Source organism: Trichosurus vulpecula, chromosome 3, assembly GCF_011100635.1.
Source record: "Trichosurus vulpecula isolate mTriVul1 chromosome 3, mTriVul1.pri, whole genome shotgun sequence".
Lineage (NCBI taxonomy): Eukaryota > Metazoa > Chordata > Mammalia > Diprotodontia > Phalangeridae > Trichosurus > Trichosurus vulpecula.
The window spans coordinates 133725686-133749576 of record NC_050575.1 but is presented as its reverse complement, the minus strand read 5'-3'; the positions used below and the strand labels follow the sequence as shown (position 1 = coordinate 133749576).

General features: G+C 41.4%; 1 protein-coding gene and 1 pseudogene across 1 annotated transcript; one reads left to right on the top strand and one right to left on the bottom strand.

Moving 5' to 3' along the window:
• Nucleotides 1-1033: 1033 nt before the first annotated feature.
• On the bottom strand, nt 1034-10343 carry LOC118842227 (activator of basal transcription 1-like). Its single transcript, XM_036749823.1, has 4 exons — nt 10314-10343; nt 9581-9665; nt 2000-2532; nt 1034-1917 (listed from the first exon to the last, which is right to left on the bottom strand). The coding sequence occupies exons 1-4, from the start codon at nt 10341-10343 to the stop codon at nt 1549-1551; spliced, it is 1017 nt and encodes a 338-aa protein (XP_036605718.1). The 3' UTR covers nt 1034-1548.
• Nucleotides 10344-11641: 1298 nt separating this feature from the next.
• LOC118842225 lies at nt 11642-14304 on the top strand (annotated as a pseudogene).
• Nucleotides 14305-23891: the final 9587 nt, after the last annotated feature.

Below are 23891 nucleotides of genomic sequence, written 5' to 3'. Positions count from 1 at the left end.
AAATGAAAGTGAAAATATTTGTAAAACACTTGGCAAACCTCGAAGCACCATATAAGTGCTATTACCAAGAAAATACAAAATATAATAATAATTGTGTGAGGAGAAAAGAGGAACCACAATCATTTCAAAACATCTTGGTGGATCAACAGAAATTCCTCAACTGCCTTTTGGCCTAATATTAGAAAAATCTTCAAACCCTATTCAAGGACATAGGAAGGCAGATGACATCACTCGTTGTCCTTTCTGTCCTTGGCTAAGTGACCCAACAGTTTAGTCTAAAGGAAATGCTTTGGTAAATATGCAAAGTCTAATCTCTTCTAGTCTCTTAATAGGGAATGATTTATTTTGATATCAGATGTTATCATTTGCATTTCAAATATTCCCCTGATTGGCTGTATACCCAAAACTGCTATGGAAAGCTATCCAATCCAAATCTGTACCCAGGATCTGATACTTAGCTATGAGTAAGAGCAGATTCTTTTAACATTCATTTGACATTGTTTTACTTTAACATAACTCTGGTCTCCAGTCTTTGACCAATGGTCAGCAGACTCCCTGACTGATATGCCTCACCCAAGAGGTTGAGAGAATTCCCTATTTCTATTAGGGAAAAGTTTCTTAGCCTTTGTTTGTGTAGTAAACATATTCTGCAGGCTGATGAAAACTATAAACCCCTTCTCAAAAATTATACTTTCAAATGTACAAAATAAAACACAAATGATTACAAGGTAAATCATTTCTATTGAGTTGCCAAATTTTTTTTTTTAAATCACAGTACCTGAGATTTAAAACTCCTGTTCTAGGGTTAAATATATATACATATATACACATATATATATATATATATACATATATTTTACAAACCTCACCATCATTTGAGGCGTATGCAAGCCTTTCTACTGATAATCATTAATTTCCTTTTATGAGATTTAGTCCAATTGAGTCCAATAGCCTGTCAACTACTTTCATGTAGTGGTAAAACCCTCTGAGCTTCAGCTAATTAGCAGTCAACAAAATAAACTCACAAGAAACATTAATCTTTCTGTATCAGAACAAAATTATTTCTCTAACTTTTGCAAACAGCTATATCTAGCAAGAAGAATTAGAGAATTTCCATTTGATATGTTCAAAAAGAGCATAAATTATCAAAGAGTTAAGCTACCAGTACTCATTCAATGCTTAGATAACACAAGTACAATGCGAGAAATATTCATTGCTCATGACTGACCCAAAAGAATGACAATTTTATAACATCTAAATTAATTTAGATCTACAATGTGATGACATCAACTAGTCTTCTTGGCTAATCTACATCAAAGATCCGTTAGTATTATTCTCCACCTGCCTCTTTTTTTTTTTTCCTACTATAACACTTTGTTGCTTGAAAGTTAAGGCCACATCCTTAAGTTATCTAGACAAACCAGTTGCTGGGAAGCTTTGATTGGGCAGAGAACGAATCTAGAACTGAACTAGATTTCCACATCCCTCTCAGGCCCCTTTGCCCTATGCTGGCCAAGCTGAGGTCATTAAAGTCAGTTTCACAGAAACTTAGGCCCGAGGATGGAAAATTTTGGTGAGCAGTGGCTCATTTGGCTGGGCCTTCTTGGCAAACTCGTGTATCTGGGCTTGTAGTTCCTTGCCCTGGCTAGCCTGAATCTCTTTGTGCTTTCTGATCTCCAGCTCTGTGGGGCGCTGGAAGAAGCCCCAGCTCTTCTCTTGGTCTACGGATCCCTCCCCACAAGCAGCCAACGCAGCTTCTGCCTTCTTCAGGAAATGTTTGCTCTTCTCCACGCTCTGCAGATAAAAGTCTGTTTCCCGCTTGGCCTGAGAGATCTCTGCCCGAACCCGCTGCTGCCGGACCTGCCGCTCATAGGCCAGGCGCTCGCTCAGATGGCTCCACTTGAATCGGTGCAGGTACTGGGAAGGAAAGGCACCAAAAGGTCAGCGACGCTGCCCCGCCCGGCCCCCTCTGTCCTGCCCGCCATCTGCCCGTCCTCACCTTCAGGTTCCAGAGGTCATAGCGGAAGGGGCTTCGGCGCTGGGCGCCCATGGGGGTGTTGTGCAGGCTGGCCACCACCAGCTTGGCCACCCGCTTGTCCCGGAACTCTACCCAGCCCTCGGTGTAGCCCTGCCCCGGGCGGTGGCGGCCCCCCGACCCGGTCTTCATCTTCTTCCGTCGGCCCAATCGATCCTCCGGCTGGAAGTAGACCCGGCCGATCTCGCCGTGGACGCTGAGCAGGTTCCGCACATGCAGGGGCCGGAAGCAGGGAGGGATATGCCCCAGGTATATGACGCCGGGCACCACCCGCTTTCCGCTCGTCCCGGGTTCCCCTGACGGCGGCAACGACTCCGACGACCCCAACTCAGACGCGGTCTCCGGCGGCGGAGAGCTCGCACTGAGCCCGTCGGGGCCCGGCTCCAGCCTTGCCGCCATCATCGCCATCCGGACTCCTAAAGCGCCGACAGCGGCAACGCCCAATCCCGCCTCCCCTTTTCTACGGGAACCGCCCACTGCTCTTTCTGAGAAGCGTTCTCAGCTATTGTTCCAGTGGGAAAGCATTTCAAGTCCCGGAAGTAGCATTCCGGAAGGAGCCTCCCAGAGAAGCAGCGACTCAGTGCTGACGTAGTCTAGGAAATAAAAGTTGAAGGGCTAAACTAGGGGTGGGGAACCTGCAGCTTCCAAGTCCAAATGTGGCCCTTTATGTCCTCAAGTGAGGCCTTTTGACCGAAAACTAAGGTCCTAGAACAAATTACCTTAGGAAAAGGATTTGTTCTGTAAAACTTGGACTCAGTCAAAAGGCCGCACACAGGGACCTAGAAGGCCGTATATGGCCTCTAGGCAGCAGGTTTCCCACCCCTGGAAACCAAGAGTGGTTATTGTGGGGACAAGAAGAAAGAATTGGCTATATGAAATGCTACAGAAGTGGGCACAAAACAACTTGACAATTATCATTTGGCTTATAAACTCTGAGTAACAAAATAAATTGATGAACATTTAATAAGCATCTACCAGGTGCCAAGTACTGTGCTAAGTGCTGAGGAGACAAAAAGAGGCAAAAGACAGCCCCCTGCCCTCAAGGAGCTTTACAATCTAATGAGGGAGACAAAATACAAACCAATATATATGAAGCTATGTGCAGGATAAATAGGAAATAATTAAGAGAAGGAAGACATTGGATTCAAGAGCAGTAGGAGAAATCTTTCTGTAGAAGATGGCATTTTAGTTGGAATTTAAAGGAATGCAGAGAAGTCAGTAGCCAGAGCAGAGGAGGGGAGAATTAGAGGCATAGGGGAGAGTTAGAGAAAATGCCCTGAGCTGAGACATGGAATGTCTTGTTCATGGAACAGCCAGGAGGCCTATGTCACTGAATCTTAATGTCAAATAGTAAGGGGCAAGAAGAATGGAAATGTAGGAAGGGTCTAAGTTATGAAGGGCTTTGAATACCAAACAGGGCATATTGCATTTGATCCTTAAAGCAGTAGCAAGCCACTGGAGTTTATTGAGTTTGGAGATGACATGATAAGACCGGTGCTTTATGAAAATCATGTGAGTTACTGAATGGAAGTTGGACTGGAGTAGGGAGAGACTTGAGGCAAGCACAGGCTATTGCAGTAATCCAGGTATGAGGTGATGAGGGTCTGCACTAGAGTGGAAACATGTCAGAGGAGAGAAAAAGGAATTTAACTACAAAGGGCAGAAGAAATAGAGGATAATAGTGGAGATGGAAGGATCAAATGAGTGGGGTTTTTTTTTTCAGTGCAGAGGAGACATAAGCATATTTGTAGGTAGTAGAAAATGAACCAGCAGACAGTGAAAGATTGAAAATGAATGAAAGGGGAGGAATCAAGCAGCAGATCAGAGCAGGAGTGCAGGGAGTGCTTTGCTGGTGCAGAGGCAGCGTTCTCTTGCTTGGTCCTGGTTGGCAGTTCTTGGGTGAGGAGGAGTGCTGGTATGGCAGAGCTTGTGATGGCTGTGGAGAGGAAGTCCTCCTGGTAGCTACATAGCCGAAAGGAGTACTTGTACTCACAGACCAGAGCACAGGCCAGGAGAGGAGCATCACACCACCTCAGAAAAGAAGTAGCTGTGAAAACAGTAGCACAAAAGCCCCTGAAGCTTAGGACAAAGCACTCTGCACTCTGAAAGCAGTCATACCCTGACCAAAAGCTCAAAAGTCAAGTAATTGCCTGGGAAAATGAGCAAGCAGCTTAAAAGGACTCAGACTCAGACTATAGAATCTTTTCTTGGTGACAAAGAAGATCAAAACATACAGCTAGAAGAGGTCAACAAAGTCAAAGATCCTACATCAAAAGCCTCCAAGAAAAATATGAATTGGTCTCAGGCCATGGAAGAGCTCAAAAAGGATTTGGAAAAGCAAGTAAGAGAAGTAGAGGAAAAATTAAGAAAAGAAATGAGAGTAATGCAAGAAAATCATGAAAAACAAGTCAATGACTTGCTAAAGAAGACCCAAAAAAATACTGAAGAAAATAACACCTTAAAAAATAGACTAACTCAAATGGCAAAAGAGCTCCAAAAAGCCAAGGAGGAGAAGAATGCTTTAAAAGGCAGAATTAACCAAATGGAAAAGGAGGTACAAAAGACCACTGAAGAAAATACCACCTTAAGAATTAGAATAGAGCAAGTGGAAGCTAGTGACTTTATGAAAAAACAAGAAATTATAAAACACAACCAAAAGAATGAAAAAAATGGAAGACGATGTGAAATATCTCATTAGAAAAACCACTGACCTGGAGAACAGATCCAGGATAGATAATTTAAAAATTATTGGACTACCTAAGAGCCATGATCAAAAAAAGAGCCTAGACATCATTTTTCAAGAAACTATGAAGGAAAACTTCCCTGATATTCTAGAACCAGAGGATAAAATAGAAATTGAAAGAATCCACCAATTGCCTCCTGAAAAAGATCCCAAAAAGAAAACTCCTAGCAATATTGTTGCCAAATTCCAGAGCTCCCAGGTCAAGGAGAAAATACTGCAAGCAGCCAGAAATAAACAATTCAAGTATTGTGGAAACACAATCAGGATGATACAAGATCTAGCAGCTTCTACATTAAGGGATCAAAGGGCTTGGAATATGGCGTTCCAGAGGTCAAAGGAGCTAGGATTAAAACCAAGAATCACCTACCCAGCAAAACTGAGTATAATACTCCAGGACAAAATATGGATTCTCAATAAAATAGAGGACTTTCAGATATTCTCGGTGAAAAGACCAGAGCTGAATAGAAAATTTGACTTTCAAATACAAGAATTAAGAGAAGCATGAAAAGGTAAACAGGAAAGAGAAATCATAAGAGACTTACTAAACTAAAGTTCAGACTGAAGTTGAACTGTTTTGTTTACATTCCTACATGGAAAGATGATATTTGTAACTCATGAGACCTTTCTCAGTATTAGGGCAGTTGAAGGGAATATACATATATATAGACAGAGAGCACAGGGTGAGTTGAATATGAAAGGATGATATCTAAAAAATAAAATTAAGGGGTGAGAGAGGAATATATTGGGAGAAGGAGAAAGGGAGAGATAGAATGGGGTAAATTATCTCACATAAAAGTGGCAAGAAAAAGCTGTTGTAATGGAAGGGAAGAGGGGGTAGGTGAAAGGGAATGAGTGAATCTTGCTCTCATGAGATTTGACTTAAGAAGGGAATAACACACACACTCAATGGGGTATCTTACCCTACAGGAAAATAGGGGCGAAGAGGATAAAAGGTGGGGGGGAATGATAGAAGGGAGGGCAGATTGGAGGAGAAGGTAATCAAAAGCAAACATTTGAAAAGGGACAGGGTCAAAGGAGAAAAGTCAATGAAGGGGGACAGAATAGGATGGAGGGAAATATAGTTAGTCTCTCACAACATGACTATTACGGAAGTGTTTTGCATAATGATACACGTGTGACCTATGTTGAATTGCTTGCGTTCTCAAAGAGGGTGGGTGGGGAGGGAGGAAGGGAGAAAATTTGGAACACAAAGTTCTAAAAAACAAATGTTTAAAAAAAAAGTTGTTTTTACGTGCAGCTGGGAAATAAGATATACAGGCAATGGGGTATAGAAATCTATCTTGTCCTACAAGAAAGTAAGGGGAAAGGAGATAAGGGGGGTGGGGTGATAGGAGGGAAGGCAGACTAGGGAAAGGGGCAATCAGAATTTATGCCATCTTAGGGTGGGGGGAGGGTAGAAATGGGGAGAAAATTTGTAACTCAAAAATCTTGTGAAAATCAATGTCAAAAACTAAAAAATATTAATGAATGAATTAATTAAATGAAAGCAGGAGGGTAACAGGAATGGGCAATCTGTTGGATGATATAGGATTGAAAAGGATTGCCTGAACAAGAGGAATTAGCCTTGGTAAAGAGTAAGGCTGCTCCATCGAACACAAAGGAGGAAGAAGTGACAGAAATCATCTAAGTGATAGAAGATGAGGAAGAGGGGAGAAGAGGGTGTTCATTGTGAATAACCTCAATTTTTTCAGTAAAATATGAGGCAAGATTCTCAATTAAGAGTTGGAGGAAATGGAGCCATGGGAGCTTTGAGGAGGGATAAAAAAATGGGGAAGAATTGCTGTAGAGAAGTGGATAGTGAGTTGATAAGGGAGGTATAGTACATTTGTCTGACAGCAGTGAGGGACCAGCTGAGGTCATGTAACACAATTTCTAGTGGACTCAGGATAGTTGTGTGATTTTTCTCTACCTTCATTCAGCACTATGTATGAAGGAGGAAAGGCAATGAATAGTGGGAATGATCCAAGGCTGAGGCTTAGCTGGGCATAGTCTACAATAGTATAAGGGGGCTAGGGATTCAAGAGAGGAGGAAGTATGGAGTTGAATTGATTCACCAAGGAGTTAAGATGGAGAGAAAAGGAGACAGTGGTTAGTGAAAGGGAACTGGCCTAGGAGAAAATTGAGGAGACATGAGGTGCAAGCAGGGAGTAAGGTTTTGTAAGGAAAGGCAAGAGAGATGAAAGCCAATGGATCATGGTCAGATAAAGGGGTTTCTGAATTCAAGAACATGAAGGGGGGGTTATTTGTGGGTGAAGGTAAGATCAAAGCTATGACCATCTTTGTGTGTGGCTAAGGTGGAGTAGAAGAGTAGGTCATGGGACATGAGTAGGTTAAGGAACTGGGTGGTTAGGGTATTTGAGGAAGAATTAGTATGCATGTTAAGTTCCCTAGCATGAGGTCAGCAGTTGAGAAAGAAAGAAAAATATGAATCAGTCATGGTTCTAGAGGACTGAAAATGATGCGTGTGTAGAGGAAATAGATAAAACCTGTGAGTTGTAAGTTTAGGAGAACCATCTTCTCTTTCCTTGCCAATATCTCCTCAGAAATAACAAGTTTAGAAGTCAAAGAAACAGAGCCTGTAGGGTTGTGCTGAATGTATTTCAAAAAGAAGGCCTCCACCCAGTCCCACCTACAAATTGTGATGTAGTCAAGTCCTGCCCTACCAAGGTGGTCTGAGGAAATCAACTAAAGGGAAAGACCAGATCTTGGTAATTTTTGTTCTTGGTGCTTTTTTTTAATTGTTCAGTCCTTTCTGACTCTCCACGAGAGCGAAAGGGAAGGAAGGTAGGAAAAAATTTGGAATTCAAAATTGTGGGGGAAAAAATGAAGCTTATAAATTGTTTTTACATGTATTTAAAAAAATAAAATATTAAAATTGTAAAGTTTTGCTTCCCCCCCCTCAATTGGGTGAGGAAATGCAAGAAAAAGAAAATGAGTCTGGTTTACTGAAAAAAATTAAATTATATTTAAGAAATATTTGCATCAAATATCACTGCTGATATCTAATATGTATTGCAGGCAACTAGGTGGCAAGGTAGAGAGAGTGCTAGGCCTGGAGGTCAGGAAGACTCATCTTCCTGAGTTCAAATCTGGCCTCAGAGGCTTACCAGGGATATGATCCTGGGCAAGTCACTTAACCTTGTTTGTCTCAGTTTCCTCATCTGTAAAATGAGCTGGAGAAGGAAATGGCAAACTACTCCACTATTTTTGTCAAGAAAATCCCAAATGGGGTCACAGAGTCAGACATGAATGAAAAGACTGAACAACAACAACAAAAATATATGTTATTAATTAACACAAACATCTCAAAAAAGAGTTTATTCCACTATAGTGGTAGGATATGAGCAGAGTTCTTAAAAGAAGAATTATGAGAGAAGAATTAACTACCACATGTAAGATTTCTGCAAATCACTAATAGGAGAAAAGCAATTTAAAACAACTTTAAGGTTTCACCTCATGCTCAGTAAGCTGGCAAAGTGGATAGAAGAAGATGGAGACAAGCTATGTTTGAGTCTCCTTATAACTTTTCCTGCCCATCTATATAGTATGATGAAATGACATTGACTTCCTTACTGTTCCTTTTCCTCCACCTCCAGACTTCAGACTTTCCCATTGGCTGTTCCCAATGCCTATAATACCCTCCCTCCTCAACTCTTGCCTCCTAGCTTCCCTGAGCTCAATCATATTTCAGAAGCTTTTCCCAGTCCTTAATCTTAGTGCCTTTCTGTGTTGGTAAGCAAAATGGGCTCTTAGCACTTAGTTCAACCAAGTGCCCTTGAAGAGTTTGGCTTTTGTTTCATTTGAATAATTCTGTGTATTTCATTGAGTCTTACTAGGTGCTAAGCCCCAGGCCCAAACCCCTATTGGGTGTAAAACCTATGTGGGTGTGGATTGGTAACTGGGGTGGGGCCCAAGGTGGGGCTAACTGAGGGGAGGTGCTAACTCCAGAGCCAATCATAGGAGCCTAAGTTCTGGTCATTCAAATGCCGTTTGATGACGTCTGAAATGCTTTAAGAAGACAAGACAGTGCCATTTGCGCAGGGCTCTCACTCACGGTGGTGCTGATGTGGGGACTCCCGGCAGCTGTAGCTAAGAGCCCTCCAGCTTGTAACCGGGATGCTGGGACTTTGTTAAACTCTGGTAACTATGTATTGGGATTTGAATCAGACAAGGTCTGCCTGTTGATGTTTGTACTTTGTTTGTATTTTGCTCTGAAGTTCAGGGGGCTGGCTTTTTCTCCTGAACCAAGTGAATGCTGCGTGTATGCTGGATTAAAGTAAACTTGTCAACCCCTTAACATTGCTTTCCTTACTAAAGCAGATCAAAAGAACCTATGCTTTTGCAGCGTGCTGGTAGCATTCTCATTGTTGGGCTTGTGTTGGTCTTTCACCCCCCACAACAGCTGCTAGTCAGATTGTTGAAACATTTTCTTCTGAGATTACCCCCAATTTACTTTGCCTGGCACATTGTAAGTACTTAATAAATGTTTATTTATTGATATACAACAATACATGTGTATATATTTTATTTGTATGTATCTGTTTGCATGTTGTATCTCTCATTCAATTCTAAGTTCCTTGAGATATAAGGGAAATTAAATTTTATTTCTGGAACTTGCTGTGAATTTAAGAAGTTAGGAAATTTTTTTAAAGGGGGTAATGTAAAAATTTGGATTCTGAAATAAGAGAAAGTCAGAGAAGACTTGAGCAGGAAGATTTAAAAAAAAAAAGAAGAAGAATAAAGACTCAGGAAGGGTGTTGGAACTCTTAGGGATCACTGACCTCTCTTTCTGACAGGCTTCAGCTTCTTCCCACATTCCTCTAGCTCCACTCTCCCTGTTACTATGATTTGCAAGTGAGTAAAAACCTAGAATGGACACAATGTACGCAGAGTACCAAACAGGAGTGGGAGAAAGGAATAGAGGGCTATAGGTACATATTACAGTGTAGACAATTCAGTTTCAGAGGCATGTGGAATCTTGAGGGTAGCAGAAGTACAGGTTTTGGGGGTTGAATTTCAACTCATCTGTATAAAATGCTTGTGAATGACTTTGATCATCTGTGAGGAGGGACTTTGATAGCTCTCTGGCTAGCACTGAAAGCCATCTACCATGAAAATCTTTCTTTGTCTGATCTCCCTTTTCTGGGGACTCACATATGCGGCTCCCCTGAGAAATCCACTGGATGTACACATATGGCACGAGTTGTTGAGGGAAGGGGATCTCCATAAGAATAGGACTGAGAGAAGGTCTGAAGTCTGCCCTAGTGAGATCCTCTCTATAGTAAGGAGTTTGATTTTTGGTGCTACTTAATACAAAGGACATCTACTGACAAAATGCATTTTTTAATAGGGAATAGCTGCCACCAAGGTGCAGATGAAAGGAAGGCACTTTCAACTCTAACATATCATGCTTGGTTGAGGAGACTTGGAAAGATGAAAATAAGAACGAAGGGGAACGGGTCTTCATGGATGTCTTCCAGTACACATTCATGTTAGAAAGCAAACTCAGCTTACATTCCTCCAGGGGGAAGAGCTCAGAACCATGGAGGGAAGTTGCATATCTTGGTTCTCCAAGTGGATTAGGCTGCCATGGCATGTACCAAGTTGACCAAGGTTCTCAAAGGGAAAGACAACCCCTTAAGAATATTTTAGCCCAACTGATAAATGGTTAAAGGATATGATCAGGCAGTTTTCAGAGGAAGAAATTAAAGATATGTATAGTCATATAAAAAAATGCTCTAAATCACTATTGATTAGAGAAATGCAAATCAAAACAACTCTTAGGTGCTACATGTCTCCTGTCATATTGGCTAACATGACAAAACAGGAAAATGATAAATGCTAGAGAGGATGTGGGAAAATTGAAACACTGTTACATTGTTGGTGTAGTTCTGAATTGATCCAACCATTCTGGAGAGAAATTTGGAACTATGCTCAAAGGGCTAGTAAAAAGTACGTACCCTTTGACCCAAAAATACTACTTCTAAGGTTGTATCCCAAAGAGATCACACAAGTGGGAAAGGGACCTGTGTGTACAAAACTATTTATAGCAGCTCTTTTCGTGGTGGCAAAGAATTGTAAATCAAGGGGAAGCCCATCAGTTGGGGAATGGCTAAACAAGTTGCAGTATATGAATGTAATGAAATACTGTTGTGCTATAAGAAATGAGGAGCAGATGGACTTCATAAGAACCTGGAAAGACTGACATGATCTGATGCTGAGTGAGGGGAGCAGAACCAGGAGAACATCATACATAATTACAGACACACGGTTTCTATGATGACTAACTTTGATGGACTTGGCTCTTCTCAGCAATACAAGGATCAAAGACAGCTCCAAAAGACTCATGATGGAAAAAGCTATCCATATCCAAAGAAAGAATTATGGAGTCTGAATGCAGATTGAGGCAAACTATTTGCTCTCTTTTTTTCCCTTCTTTTTTGGTTTTGTTTCTTCTTTCTCATGATTCATTTCATTGGTTATAGTTCTTCTTTACAACTTGACTATTTTGTAAATAGGTTTAATGTGAAGAACCTATATAGGATTACATGACATCTTGGGGGGGAGGGGGAAAGAGAGGAAGGGAGAGAAAATTCAGAACTCAAACCTTGTGGAACTGAGTGTTGTAAACTGAAATAAAAAATAAATTTTTAAAAAAGAATATTTTAGAGGAGATTACTGCTTAAATATAGGTTGGACTAGATGACCCCTCACATCCTTCCTGGGATGATGCTTCCAACTGAATTCCCTAGAATCAGATGGGGGTAGTTCAGCTGGGCCTTTTCATTTAAGAGGCAGTTTATACCCCACTAGGTAATGAACATGCAGGAAGAGTTTAGAAAATGTCCTTAGATACTCAGAAATTTAAGGGAAAGAGGCCATGGTCGGTCATCTGTCATCTTTTTTGTAACTCTGAATTTACTCGGGTGGAAGAACTTGGGAGAAGGCTGGTATGGAAGAAGAACCTAAAAATCATTGAACTTCACAATCCCATGTACAATTTGGGCAAGCACAGCTACCAACTGGGGATGAACCACTTTGAGGACATAGTGAGCGTGTAATAAACAAGACTAACTGTACAAAGAACATTGGTTTGTTCTATTCTCAACAAAGGATGTTTTGCCATTCTTTCAGACTGATCAAGAATACCAGCAAATATTGAGTAACTACATCCTGAAGAAGAATGCCACAGGCTCTACCTTGTTGAAACAAAAGTTTTTAGAGGAAGCACGGTCATGTAACCCCTCTATTAGCCCCAGGTATTAACCCTATCTCTATACAGTCTTGAACTGAGGACATTTCTTTCTTCCAGCTGTCACCACAGGTGTACAGATTTAATCTATTCCTTGGTAAAGGAAGCTGGGCAAGGAAATGGGTGTCTCCTTCATGAGCTCATCTGAAATTGACTGGCCATGGAGTGCAGTATGACCACTGCACCAGGCCATCTGCGCAATGAATGACCAGTCATGGAACTGAAAGATTCCAGGGGCCAATATGCCAGAGTCCCTTCTCTCAGATCTTTCTAGAATTCTCCTTTTTCCCATGAGGTCATCTCTTCATGAAACAAGAATTATCGATCTGTCCTGTTATGTTTAGGGCCTTGCACTAGACACTGAGGGGAAAACAAAGATAAATTAAACGTTACCATATCTTTCAGGGTAACTGTGGCTCTTGCTGGGCATTGCACCACTGGATCTCTGGAAGGCCAACAGTTCCGGAAAACAGGCAAGCTTGTGGCCCTAAGTGAACAGAACCTAGTAAACTGTTCCCAAAAGCAAGACAATTCTGGCTGTGATGGTGGATTGATGGATTTTGCTTTCAAATACATCAGGAAAAATGGGGGCGTTGACTCTGAGGAATGCTTACCCTCACGTAAATGATATTAAACTCTACATGGCCATACTTGACACTGTGCTGGCCGGTGGTACAAAAATTGGCAAAAAGTTTCCATAAACCCAGGTCTCTGTTCTGAAGATCAGACTCTGTGGGTGAAAGGGATAAGAAAAATAATGAAGAAACTCACAGAAGGCTGAGATCACTTGATTACCCTCTCTAAAGAGAGAATCATGGAAGGAGGGTTTTCAACACACAACCCCAATTGAATTGTACCTGGTTCTACCTATTCGAAGTAAAATGTCAATGGGAGAAAAATTAGGATAGTGCTTACATCACACCAAAAAAGGAAGAAACCTTGGTTAAGCCAGTTTTTAAAAAATCATCAGATGTCCATTGGCTGAATCCACTGAAGTGACCAATATTTCTCAGAAGACCATTTATAAAGAGGTGGTTCTATCCTACACTGCTATTTTACTTAATAGATATTGGTTCTGTAAAGCCCGGATCAGACTTCCAATAGACATTTTCCATACCCAGTGAATGATATCCAGGCCCCCAGTGGGTTTCATCATGCTACTGATGTCTTTATGTGAAGATCAGCTGAAGCTCCACCCCCCATCCTTCCCCAAAATCCCCCCACCAAAAAAAATTCTTTCTGCTTTAGGAAGAACCCAGACCCAAGTGTACAGCTGCTACACTTAGTGGATTTGTGGATATCCCTACTGAAGATGAACAGGCTCTCATCCAGGCTGTAGCAGCTGCAGGGCCAGTATCTGCGGCAATTGATGCCAGGAGCCCATCCTTCCACTTCTATCAATCAGGTATATAGAGCAGATCTGCTCTGAATTCTGCCCTGGGGTGTCAGGCTGTTTCTTCTCTTATTTTATCACCACCTTGCATTTTTTCAGGAATTTATTATGAACCAAACTGCAGCAGCTAGCTTTTGGACCATACTGTTCTGGTCATGGGCTATGGATGTGAAGGAGAAAATCCAGATGGACAGAAGTACTAGATCATTAAAAACAGGTATGGAGGTAAAGTAAAAGTGAAGTAAAGGTGAAGTAAGTATATATGTTGTTTGAGTCAAAAGAATGGCACCTTTATGTAGTGGGAAACATCTTATAGAGAGATGGTGGAGGAAAGAGAGGCTCTTCTACTCTACTTAGAAGGGTTTGTGTGTACTACGTAAATATGCTAGGAGGAGTATGGGAATTGATGACCTCACTTAATTTTCAATCCACCCTATTCCATTTGGGGGGAACTAGACATAAACTTGACATAGATGACTCTTCCAAATTTCTGGCATCCTAAAAGAGAGCTTTGTGTTTCTCTTCAGGTAAGAGGTTTAGACAGACATGGAGCCAATTTCTATCTACCTTACCAACACTACATGACTCAACATTTTAGCATTTTCAGAGCTCTTGTTCTTTATTTCCCCAAATCCTAAGCTTTGGTTTGGGCTCACTGTCACATTCCCTGGACCAAAGTTAGTAAATCATAATGCTTAATCCCCCATCTTCACAGCTCCTGAGCTAGACCACTCCTAATAACTAATTTAATTCTGTTTCCTTTCAGGTGGGGTAAGGAATGGGGTGACTGAAGCTACATCCTTATGGCAAAAGCCCAGAACAACCATTGTTGTTACCTTGCTGGTTATCCTTTGGCGTAACTCAGCAGAGGAGAGATCATTCCCTACAGTCAGAATCTAAGGTCCAAGGGAGAGGATAGCCCCTGGTTCAAGCATCCAGATGTGATCAGATACCCTGATTCCTGAGACCAAGATATAACTGTGTACCATCACAGCTAAGGCAGATTGTCTTGTTTCAGACTGTACGTGGATATGCTGAACCTATAAATAATAAAAGTGATATCATTTTGAACAGGACTAGATTTCTCCTTGAGTTATAGATATGGTGATGTCTGGAAGATAAGTTATAAGAGGTGATCTTGGGGCAAGAAGCTTACTTCTCTGCCCGGGGAACCATTATAAATTGGAATATCTCATCCCCCCCAGTAGGGAAAAGGGGAAACTCACTTGCTGGTAAATTTGTTCTTTAAAACTCTGCCTTGATCTAGACAATTCTTCAATCTGTCACTATTGCAAGCCACATGGGGAACCATAATGCTCTCAGTAATTCTAAATATAAGCCACATTAGAATCATTACAATTCAGCCTACCTTTCGGGTTCATATAGGACCTCTATTGCTCCTTAGGTAATATTCCTATTCCACGAGTGGTGATAACTCACCCCTTCTCTTCTGTCCCCCCTTGTTTCTCCCACTTTCTATCTGACAAGCTCAGGATCTCCAGTTTTCTTTGTCTTCCCTGCTTTTGGCACTCAATCCCTCTCACATAAATGGTTTTTTATCCCACTCTGACCAATCCTATTCTTTTCTCATCATGATTCTCTGAAGCTTTTCTTGCAGATGTTTTAGAGTTGTTCTCTTTGTGTCTTGGACATCCCTTTCAACATATTAACTTTTTATGATGGTATTCTTTTTTGTTTGCTCACATTCTTTCAGATCCAGTTCTAAGACTGGGCTCTGCACACTTCTGGAGGGAAGATCTGGACTGGTTCTATTTCTGCTTGGTAGGGGAAGGGGAGGATATTGAGTGTTATATTATTCCAAAATCTCAGGGCCAAGTTAGGGACAGGAAAAAGCTGGATACTTACATGTTTCAGTGCTCCCAAAGTGGTCTGATCCATGGGCAAAATCTGATTGCTTCTCCCTTAGGCTAAGTCAGCAAGTTCTGACCTGGGTTTGGGTCTGAACAACAGTAGAATGTTGCTGGACTTAGCCTCTTTCGGTCAAGTAGAAAGTTCTGCTAGTTCAGAGTGATAGAATTGTAGCCTTCTCTTTTATCTGGGATTTGGACCCTGGTGCTAAAACCTGAGACCCAGCCAGATTCCTGGGATTTCAGCCACTAAGCAGTTGCTTGTTTCTGAACTTTCTCTTTTCCTGATACTCTACCCAAGATCTCTCTGCTTTCAATCTTTAAGCTCATCTTCTCCTTCTAACTCTGTCCTGGATCCCACACTTGAGATAGGGATCTGAGATATGGGTTTGAGACATTCTCTAGCCGTGGAATGCTCTGTGTACAATGTGCTCCTATTGGGACTCCATAAACAGGGTCCCCAGACCTTCTCATCTGACTCTCTATGCCAATTTGGACAAATGATTTCCTGCAACTTTTTGGATTTTCCATCAGGATCTAAATCTGTTTGGAGAAGGTTTGGGGGAACTCGGAGGGGGAGCTCATTGTATTGCTTCATACTATTGCACCATCTTGGCTCTGCCCCTGTCATTACAATTATGCAATTTTTAAAAATTGCATAGATCTTTTCCATTTTTATTCTGTTTGATTTTGTCTACTCACGTTTACCCTAAAAAGACCCTGAGACGACTTTGCTTAGTTTGGTCTCTCATCAAGCTACTTGTAAACTGCATTTACTATCACTGCTTTATATTTTTTGAGAAGGTATTTTACATAATCTTCCATTATCTTTGCCCTTTAGATATTAAAAAAAAGAGTTTCTTTTTGAAATCATCATAGTCTGCAGCTGCTATATCTTTCCATTCACTAAATGAAACAAGTTTTTATTGACCAGGAAGCTAAGTGGTTTAGGAGATAGAACACTAAGTCTGGAACTAGGAATACCTGGGCAGCACCAACCTCCCAGGGTTATTGAGAAGATCAAATGAGAGATTACTTGTGAAGGGATCAATACAGTGCCTGGAACATAGCAGGTGCTAACAAATGCTTGTTGCTTTCCCTTCCACCTTCCTAGGTTTTTATGGAATTGATTTATCCCTGTGAAAATTTTTATAAAAAATCATTCCAGTGCTATCTAAATCCTTTCTTCTATCTATATTCCCTTTTTCATCATAGGAAACTCCTTAAAATAGGTCAGGAAGAATTTATTTTAATAGCACACCACTATCTTTCCCCTAATATTCTTATTTCTCCTAGCTTTGTACTAATTTCTATCTTTTCTCTAACACATTGGTGTTTTTCAATACTGATTTAGAAATGGTTCCCATGTTAGCAGTGAGTTAATTCTTACAGGAACCAGCACTAAACACTTTTGTGTAGGTATTGTTAAACCTGAAAATTTGGTTGAAGGAAACAACAGAGCTAGGTGATAGAAAAATCCATGTTGTTTATTATTTTCCCTTAAAGCATAGCTAGGCTAGCTTACTTGTACGTACAAGGAGTCAGAGCATAGGCTCTGGCTGCCCGAACAAAGCAATGAGAAAACTTATATATGTTATTTTAGCAGACCTAGCAAGCCTGTATTACCTCATTTTTTATGACCCCCATGTATGTTTAACCATTATACAAGAAGAGGATTTTCCTTAATTGAATAGAGTTGTAAAGGATGTTGACAAAAGTCAGTTGAAACTACAGCCCAGCGTCTCTGTGTCTCGTTACATTCCATAACATAGTATATACCTGTAGAATATTAAGCAAGGTAATCTCTCTTGGGGTTAGGGTAATGCCCTTAGGTCAGTCTAATCTGGCCTTGTTGACAGAGGTAAGGGTATTTCCTGAGCAAACTTTTAGAGAGAACAAAGAAGCCCAGGTCCTGGATCTTCTTCCAGTTACTCATTAATTCAGGCTCTGGGTGTAGTTGAAATTAAAAATGATATAAAATAGTATAATATTTTCCACAGTATCCAACAAAAACTGTCCAAAAAATTGGATGAAAATAGAGCAGAAAATGTATATCTATCTCAATTGCACAAAAGAAAAAATGTTTATTCAACAAATAAAAAGAAAGTATCAAAAAGTATAATTGGAGTTTATTTTACAAAAATAGTGTAATGAAGGGCAGACCAAAAGAGGCCTAGTCCTTTAAGGAATTATAATCTGCATTACTTGATGCTAATCCATGTGGATACCTGCAGACCTATGGCCCTGCAGTTTGATACCAGTTTCCCAAGGAACTGAGGCAGAGAAAGGAGACCAAGGTGTCTCCCAGTTCAGTGAGATATTTTTTGTACTTCCTCTTTACAAAGAGACATTTTGGCAAATGTAAAAGCTAACTGATATTATTTGATTAACAAATATTTAAAAGAAACCAACTGGTTAAATTGTTAGTAGACTGCTAATCACGGGCACTGATGATATTGATGAGCTGGCATTGGCAAGTGATACGGGGGCAGTAATCACTAGCAATTGATATTGGGAGGAACACAAGAATGGAAACTTGAAATAATGGTACTAAAAGAACCTCACTGCCTCTTAGGGATACCCCAGAAACCACCAGGATGAAATAGATACAGTCACATTCGGGAGATCCAACTTGCCAATTTAAGTGGAAATTGGGTTAAGGACTCCCATATTCTATAAGTGTTACAACAGTTTTGCATAATAAAAAGGATTATTTCCAGGATAAAAATAAAAGCCATTTAGTAGAGATGAAATCACAAATATTCCTGATAAAATTGATATCCAAAATTAGTAGCACATTTTTAAAGCATGAGATCAGATCCCCAGTGATCAAAAGATAGGACTGGCATTTGTTCAAAGAAGGAACAAAAATTTCTATAACCGTCTCAAAAATTGGTAAAATTTTCAATAAATTGAAAAAAATACAACTTGAAGTAACTCTAAGATACCACCTCTTACCCATTACATTTACAAAGAGAGTCGAAAAGGATAAAAATTAATTGGTGGTAGGGCTATGGGGCAGTAGGCATGCTATTATTCTGCTGATAGAACTGTGAGTTGGTGTAATATTTTGGGAAAGCACTATGATATGATATGAGTTTAAAAATTGTTCATAACCTTTTACTAGAACTATACCCTGGGTGAGGTAATGCAAGAGAAAGGGAATTAGCTCTTTAAAATATTTAGAAAAGTAGAAGAACAAAGAGCAGAAAGAGAAGCAATAATGATGAGGAAGAAGAAAAAAAGGAGAAGAACATTTGTATAATGACTTAAAGTTTGGGAAGTAGCATATGCAGGTATAATATTATTTGAGTCTCACAACAAATTTGGTGAGTAGGCCCTAAAGTTGTTATTATTCCCAATTTACAAATGTGAAAACTGAAGCACAGTCTCTTTGACAGTTATAGTCAAAGGCTGGATTTGAAGCCAGGTAGGTCTTCTTTACCTCATTGATGAGGGCACAGTCTCTGGGAGCACCCTTGAACTCTCCTTGAGTCTTCCAACTAGATCTGCCCTTCCCCTAAGGACATGGCCCTTGCATTATCATTGGGCCCAAGTCTCTGGCCTGGCCTAGCCCTCTATTGTTCAGCTGTTTCCTGATCACTTAATCCTGATCAAAATATCTATACCCTAGCTCTGTTACCCCAGCCCTCTAATGTCAGTATGTCTCCATGTAGCCTTCAGCTATTTCCCACTGTGGAGTCTGACCTCATCTCAGTCCCATCAAGCTCCTCCTTAGACTCCTCCTCAAGTCCCTCCCTAAACCCCTCCTCTAGTCACCCCAAACCACCCCTCAATCCCTCCCACAGTCTTTGTGTATATAATCATCTTCCCTCCATGAAGGTGCTCAGATTCAATCTAGCTCAGTAGATTGAATCTGGCCCGCTTGTGGAAATAGGCATCACAAAGGGTGGGATTTCTTAAGACAACCCATTACGGCAAACCCTTAATAAACTTTGTCTTTCCCCTTGGCTAAGAAGGCTTGAGTCGAATTCTTTCGGCAGGACCCAGGTGTGTCGGTATTTTGGGGTCATGAGCGCCCCTAGAAACCTATGGTTCCCTACCATATTCATTTTGATTAAACCTCTTCATTATGTCTGGCACATTTTCTCCTCTGCCATATTAAGCAAATAAAATAACAGAAAGAAAGATAAGAAGATGATTGTGGAGGTCATTACATGGTAAGATAAGGAATTTGTAGTTTATTCCACTGTCAATGGGAAGTCACTGAAGTTTTTTGAATATTGAGAACTGAACTCATTTGTAGTAGACCCAATCAGAGTGGTTGTACGACTTCCTCCAACAGCATCCTAGAGGTATAAGTGAAGAAGATGGATAGTGGGTATGATACGGGATATGAATAACAGAACAGCAAGGAGCAAGGTGGAGGACCACATATAATTGAATTGATTAACTATGGGTCAAAACTGGAGGGAGGAAAATGAGGCCAATATAGCTAGGTGAAGGAGTGGGAGAACAAAGAGAAAGGCAAAGACAGATTTAAGAGGAGTGAAACAGATGTACAGATGGAACAAGAGATCATAATCAGAGGTGGGGAGATTCAGAGTTCCTGATCATGGAGAAAGGGCAATTATGAGTGATGATGAGATTTAAAGCAAGACTATCCAAATGGATTACTTTAGTGGGGTTGTTAGAGTTGAGGTTGATGAAACAAAAGTACAGGGGGCTTGAGAAGACATCAACAATTTGGTAATTGCCCAAAATGGTGACAATCACAACACAAGCACAATACTTTTTTGTCCCAGATTAAAAAAAAAGACCAATCAATCAATTTATTGAGTATTCCAATCTGAGCTAATCCCTTTTTCTGTCCTCCAGACAATCATTTTTGTTGCACAGCAGTCATACAAACCAAGGCCATCAAATCTCCAAGCACAGGATGCCCTATTCAATAAGCCTTGAAGTCCGTTCAAATATTTCCATCAGCTTCTCATTTTCACAAGAAGTATTGCAAGTGAGTAAACTCATTAATACAAGCTAACAGTGAACATTTATCCTGTCATTATTTCTTGATTTGCTATCATTGCATCTTTTCTTACAGATGGAATTGTGAGAAACGTGGTTTTGGGGATCACTGGACTTCCTCAAATTGTGAGAACACGCGGCTTTGGGGATCATTGGACTTCCTAGGCAGGGCCAAAGTCCTGAGGAAGAACCCTATGATAATCCCTAGGGAAGGCTGTACAGATCACAGGACTCCCAGAGGAAGACCAAGTGGTAGCCACCCCTTAATCTGTGGGGATCACAGGGCCTCCTAGGGGTCAGAACCTAAGGAAGACCCCACTGATGGCCCCTTAGGGCAGCAGTAAGATCACAAGGCTCCCAAGACAGGGCCAGAAGTCCCAAATGATGTCCCCTTAAGAAGGCTGTGCAGACCATAGGGTTCCCCAAGGGAATCTGGAGTGGTAGCCCTCTTAACACCGTAGTGGGGAATCACAGGACACCCCAAGACAAGATCCAGGAGTAAGGCCAGCAAGCTTCCACTGCCTATTGTTTCCCTTCACTTGACCTTAGGAAAATACATGTGATTTTCCCATTCCCACCCAAAGAACTCAAGACCAGAGTGGTCAGAGGAAGGCATTTTATTATGCTTCTCCAGAGAGAGCGTGTACAGTGCTCATGGGAACACTCACACTGATACAGCTGCAGGAGCAGGGGTAACCATTCCCTCCACTCCTGCTAGACTTATGGTTGGTTTAGTCTTTGTTTTTTACATAGTTTTCCTAGGTTATACAGTTTATATAAATAGGATAATAAGGATACAGAAGCAAAAGTGAAGTTAATTAGCTTTTCCTTGTCTTAGTTTAGGATTAAACTATATTCTTTTACTTCCCCTACTTTCCCTCTTTAACGTATGCAAATTATGCAAATCAGTAGGCCTGGATTCTTGACCAAGACCAGACCCTAGGTAAGCTTGAACTGGTTCAGGTGGTTTGGCCTCTCTAATTCCCCAGACTGCCTTCTCAAAAAGCATGCACATGCATACAAGCCTCTGACCTCTCACCTGACTGACCTTGAGGCCTGGTTTCTGCTAAAGCTGGGGTGGGGGAGGGCAGGAAGCACACCTTTAGTTCTGTGGAAACAAAACTCCTCCTCCCATTTCTTACAGGATGCACCCAAAGTGGCCAAGAACCTCCCCTTACCGATAGCTGCTCTGGGTGGGGGCCTTCCTGCCATCAAAGGATCTTTCCATTCCATGGCAGGCCTGCTAATTTAAATTTCTGGCACCCCTCAAGAGAGCTGTTTCCCTGCATTTAGGAAGTTTAGATATGGAGCCAATTTCTGTCTATACTAAAATGCTTTGGCATTTTTAAGGCTCTTGTTCCTTATTTGCCCAAACCCTAAGCTTTGGCTTAGGCTCACTTCTACACTCCCTTGCTCTCCTTACTCCCCATTTTCATGGTTCCCGAGCTAGACCACTACAGATAACTAATTTAATTCTGTTTCCTTCAAGCCCAGGCTGCCCTGATCCGTATGTCTTGAAGTCCATTCAACTATTTCTATACTCAATACTTCTGAAGAGAGTTTGGGGTGAGGGGTGCTTGACACCCCAAAGTACCGACACGCCGGGTCCTGCCGAAAGAATTTGACTCAAGCTTTCTCAGCCAAGGGAAAAGATAAAGTTTATTAAGAGTTAGCCAAATAGGCCTGCCCCAAGAGATCCCACCCCTTGCGACGCCTGTAAGGAAAGCGGGCCAGATCAATCTGAGCTAGATTGGATCTGACCACCTTCATGGAAGCAAGATGGAGATTATATACACAAAGGTTGTGGGAGGGATTGAAGGGTGGTCTGGGGTGACCAGAGGAGGGGTCTAGGGTAACAGAGCTAGGGTATAGATATTTTGATCAGGATTAAGGATGGGAAACAGGATTAAGGGTGGGAAATAGCTGGACAATAGAGGACTGGGCAAGGTAGGCATTTGGGCCTAATGGTTATAGCCTCAGGCCAAGGCCAGATCAAGTGGGAAGATTCAAGGAGAGTTCAAGGGTTCAAGGGGTTCCCAAAGACTGTGCCCTCATCACTTCCATCAGTTTCTCATTCTTACAACACAGGAAGTGAAAAGGTAAAAGGTTGAGAGGTACTCGACACCCCAAAATATTGACACACCGGGTCCTGCCAAAAGAATTCGACTCAAGCCTTCTCAGCCAAGGGAAAAGAGAAAGTTTATTAGGGATTCACCATAATGGGCTGTCTGAAGAAATCCCCCCCTTTGTGACGCCTGTTTCCACAAGCGGGCCAGATTCAACCTACTGAATTAGATTGAATCTGAGCACCTTCATGGAGGCAAGATGGAGATTATATACACAAAGATTGTAGGAGGGATTGAGGGGTGGTCTGGGGTGACTAGAGGAAGGGTTTAGGGAAGGTCTTGAGGGGAAGTCTAAGGAGATTAAGGTGGGGTGATGGGATTAAGGGTGGGAAGTAGCTGGAGGCATGGATACTGATATATCAAGGGTGGGAAGTAGCTGGACAATAAAGGGCCAGGCTAGGTAGAGATGGCCTTAGGGGAAGGCTAGATCCAGTTGGAAGATTCAAGGACAGTTCAAGGGGGCTCCCAGAGACTGTATTCCAGATTCAAGGGGGTTCCCAGAGACTGTGCCCTCATTATTCCCCCCTCAAACAAATAGGACCCAAATTCTTTTGGGGTCAGGGACAAAGATCTCAGCTTCTGAAACTGTTTCCTGCTGGCAAGGGGTGTAGAGCTGGCTTGATGGGTCCAGTTCAAGGGGTGCACAGTGTGGAAAATATTATACTATTTTATATCATTTTTGTAATTTCAATAAGACTCAGGGCCTGAACTACTTAACCAGAAGAAAAGCCTGATCCTAACAGTCTCTTTGTTCTCTTGTATCAACAAATCCAGATGGAGCATTTCTTGCTCTGTCCATGGTCATTAAGGGTGAAAACCTTGAGCCCAGACACTATCTTGAATTATGTGACTTTTCCTTATCTTAATATTTTATGGGCATATACTATGTGGTGGAATGTTAATGGCCAATTAAACACAGAGATCCTGGGGCTACAAATCCAATTGACACTTTGACAACTATCTAATTTGTTGTATTTACAATCTATTTCATTAAGGAAAATCCTCTTCTTGTATCATGGTTAAACATACATGGGGGTCATAAAAATGAGGTCATACAGGCTTGCCAGCTCTGCTAAAATAACGTATATAAGTTTTCTCATTGCTTTGTTCAGGCAGCCAGAGCCTATGCTCTGACTCCTTGTACGTACAAGTAAGCTAGCTCCGCTATGCTTTAAGGGAAAATAATAAACAACATGGATTTTTCTATCACCTAGCTCTGTTGTTTCCTTCAACCAAATTTTCAGGTTTAACAACAGTCATCTGGAAGTTGATGGCTTGGAGCCTGGAGGAGACAAACCTGGCAAGGAGGTTAAGCAAACAACCAAACAGACAGTATAGGAGTATAGATAAAGGACAATTTCCCTGGAGGTTATTAAAGATGATTATTTCATACCTAGCTCCCCTAATCACTCGTTCTGTGTACCACACTGCTTCGGGGTTCAGGAGTGTGTAGCACATCCAAATTAG

Excerpts from the sequence above, each read along its gene's own strand:
- LOC118842227 (XM_036749823.1), bottom strand. The coding sequence starts at position 10,343 with ATGGTTCTGAGCTCTTCCCCCTGGAGGAAT. Across the intron at positions 2,533-9,580 it reads GAAGCCTGTCAGAAAGAGAG|AACGCTTCTCAGAAAGAGCA; the intron begins GTCAGTGATCCC and ends ACAATAGCTGAG. Across the intron at positions 1,918-1,999 it reads ATGACCTCTGGAACCTGAAG|TACCTGCACCGATTCAAGTG; the intron begins GTGAGGACGGGC and ends TTTCCTTCCCAG.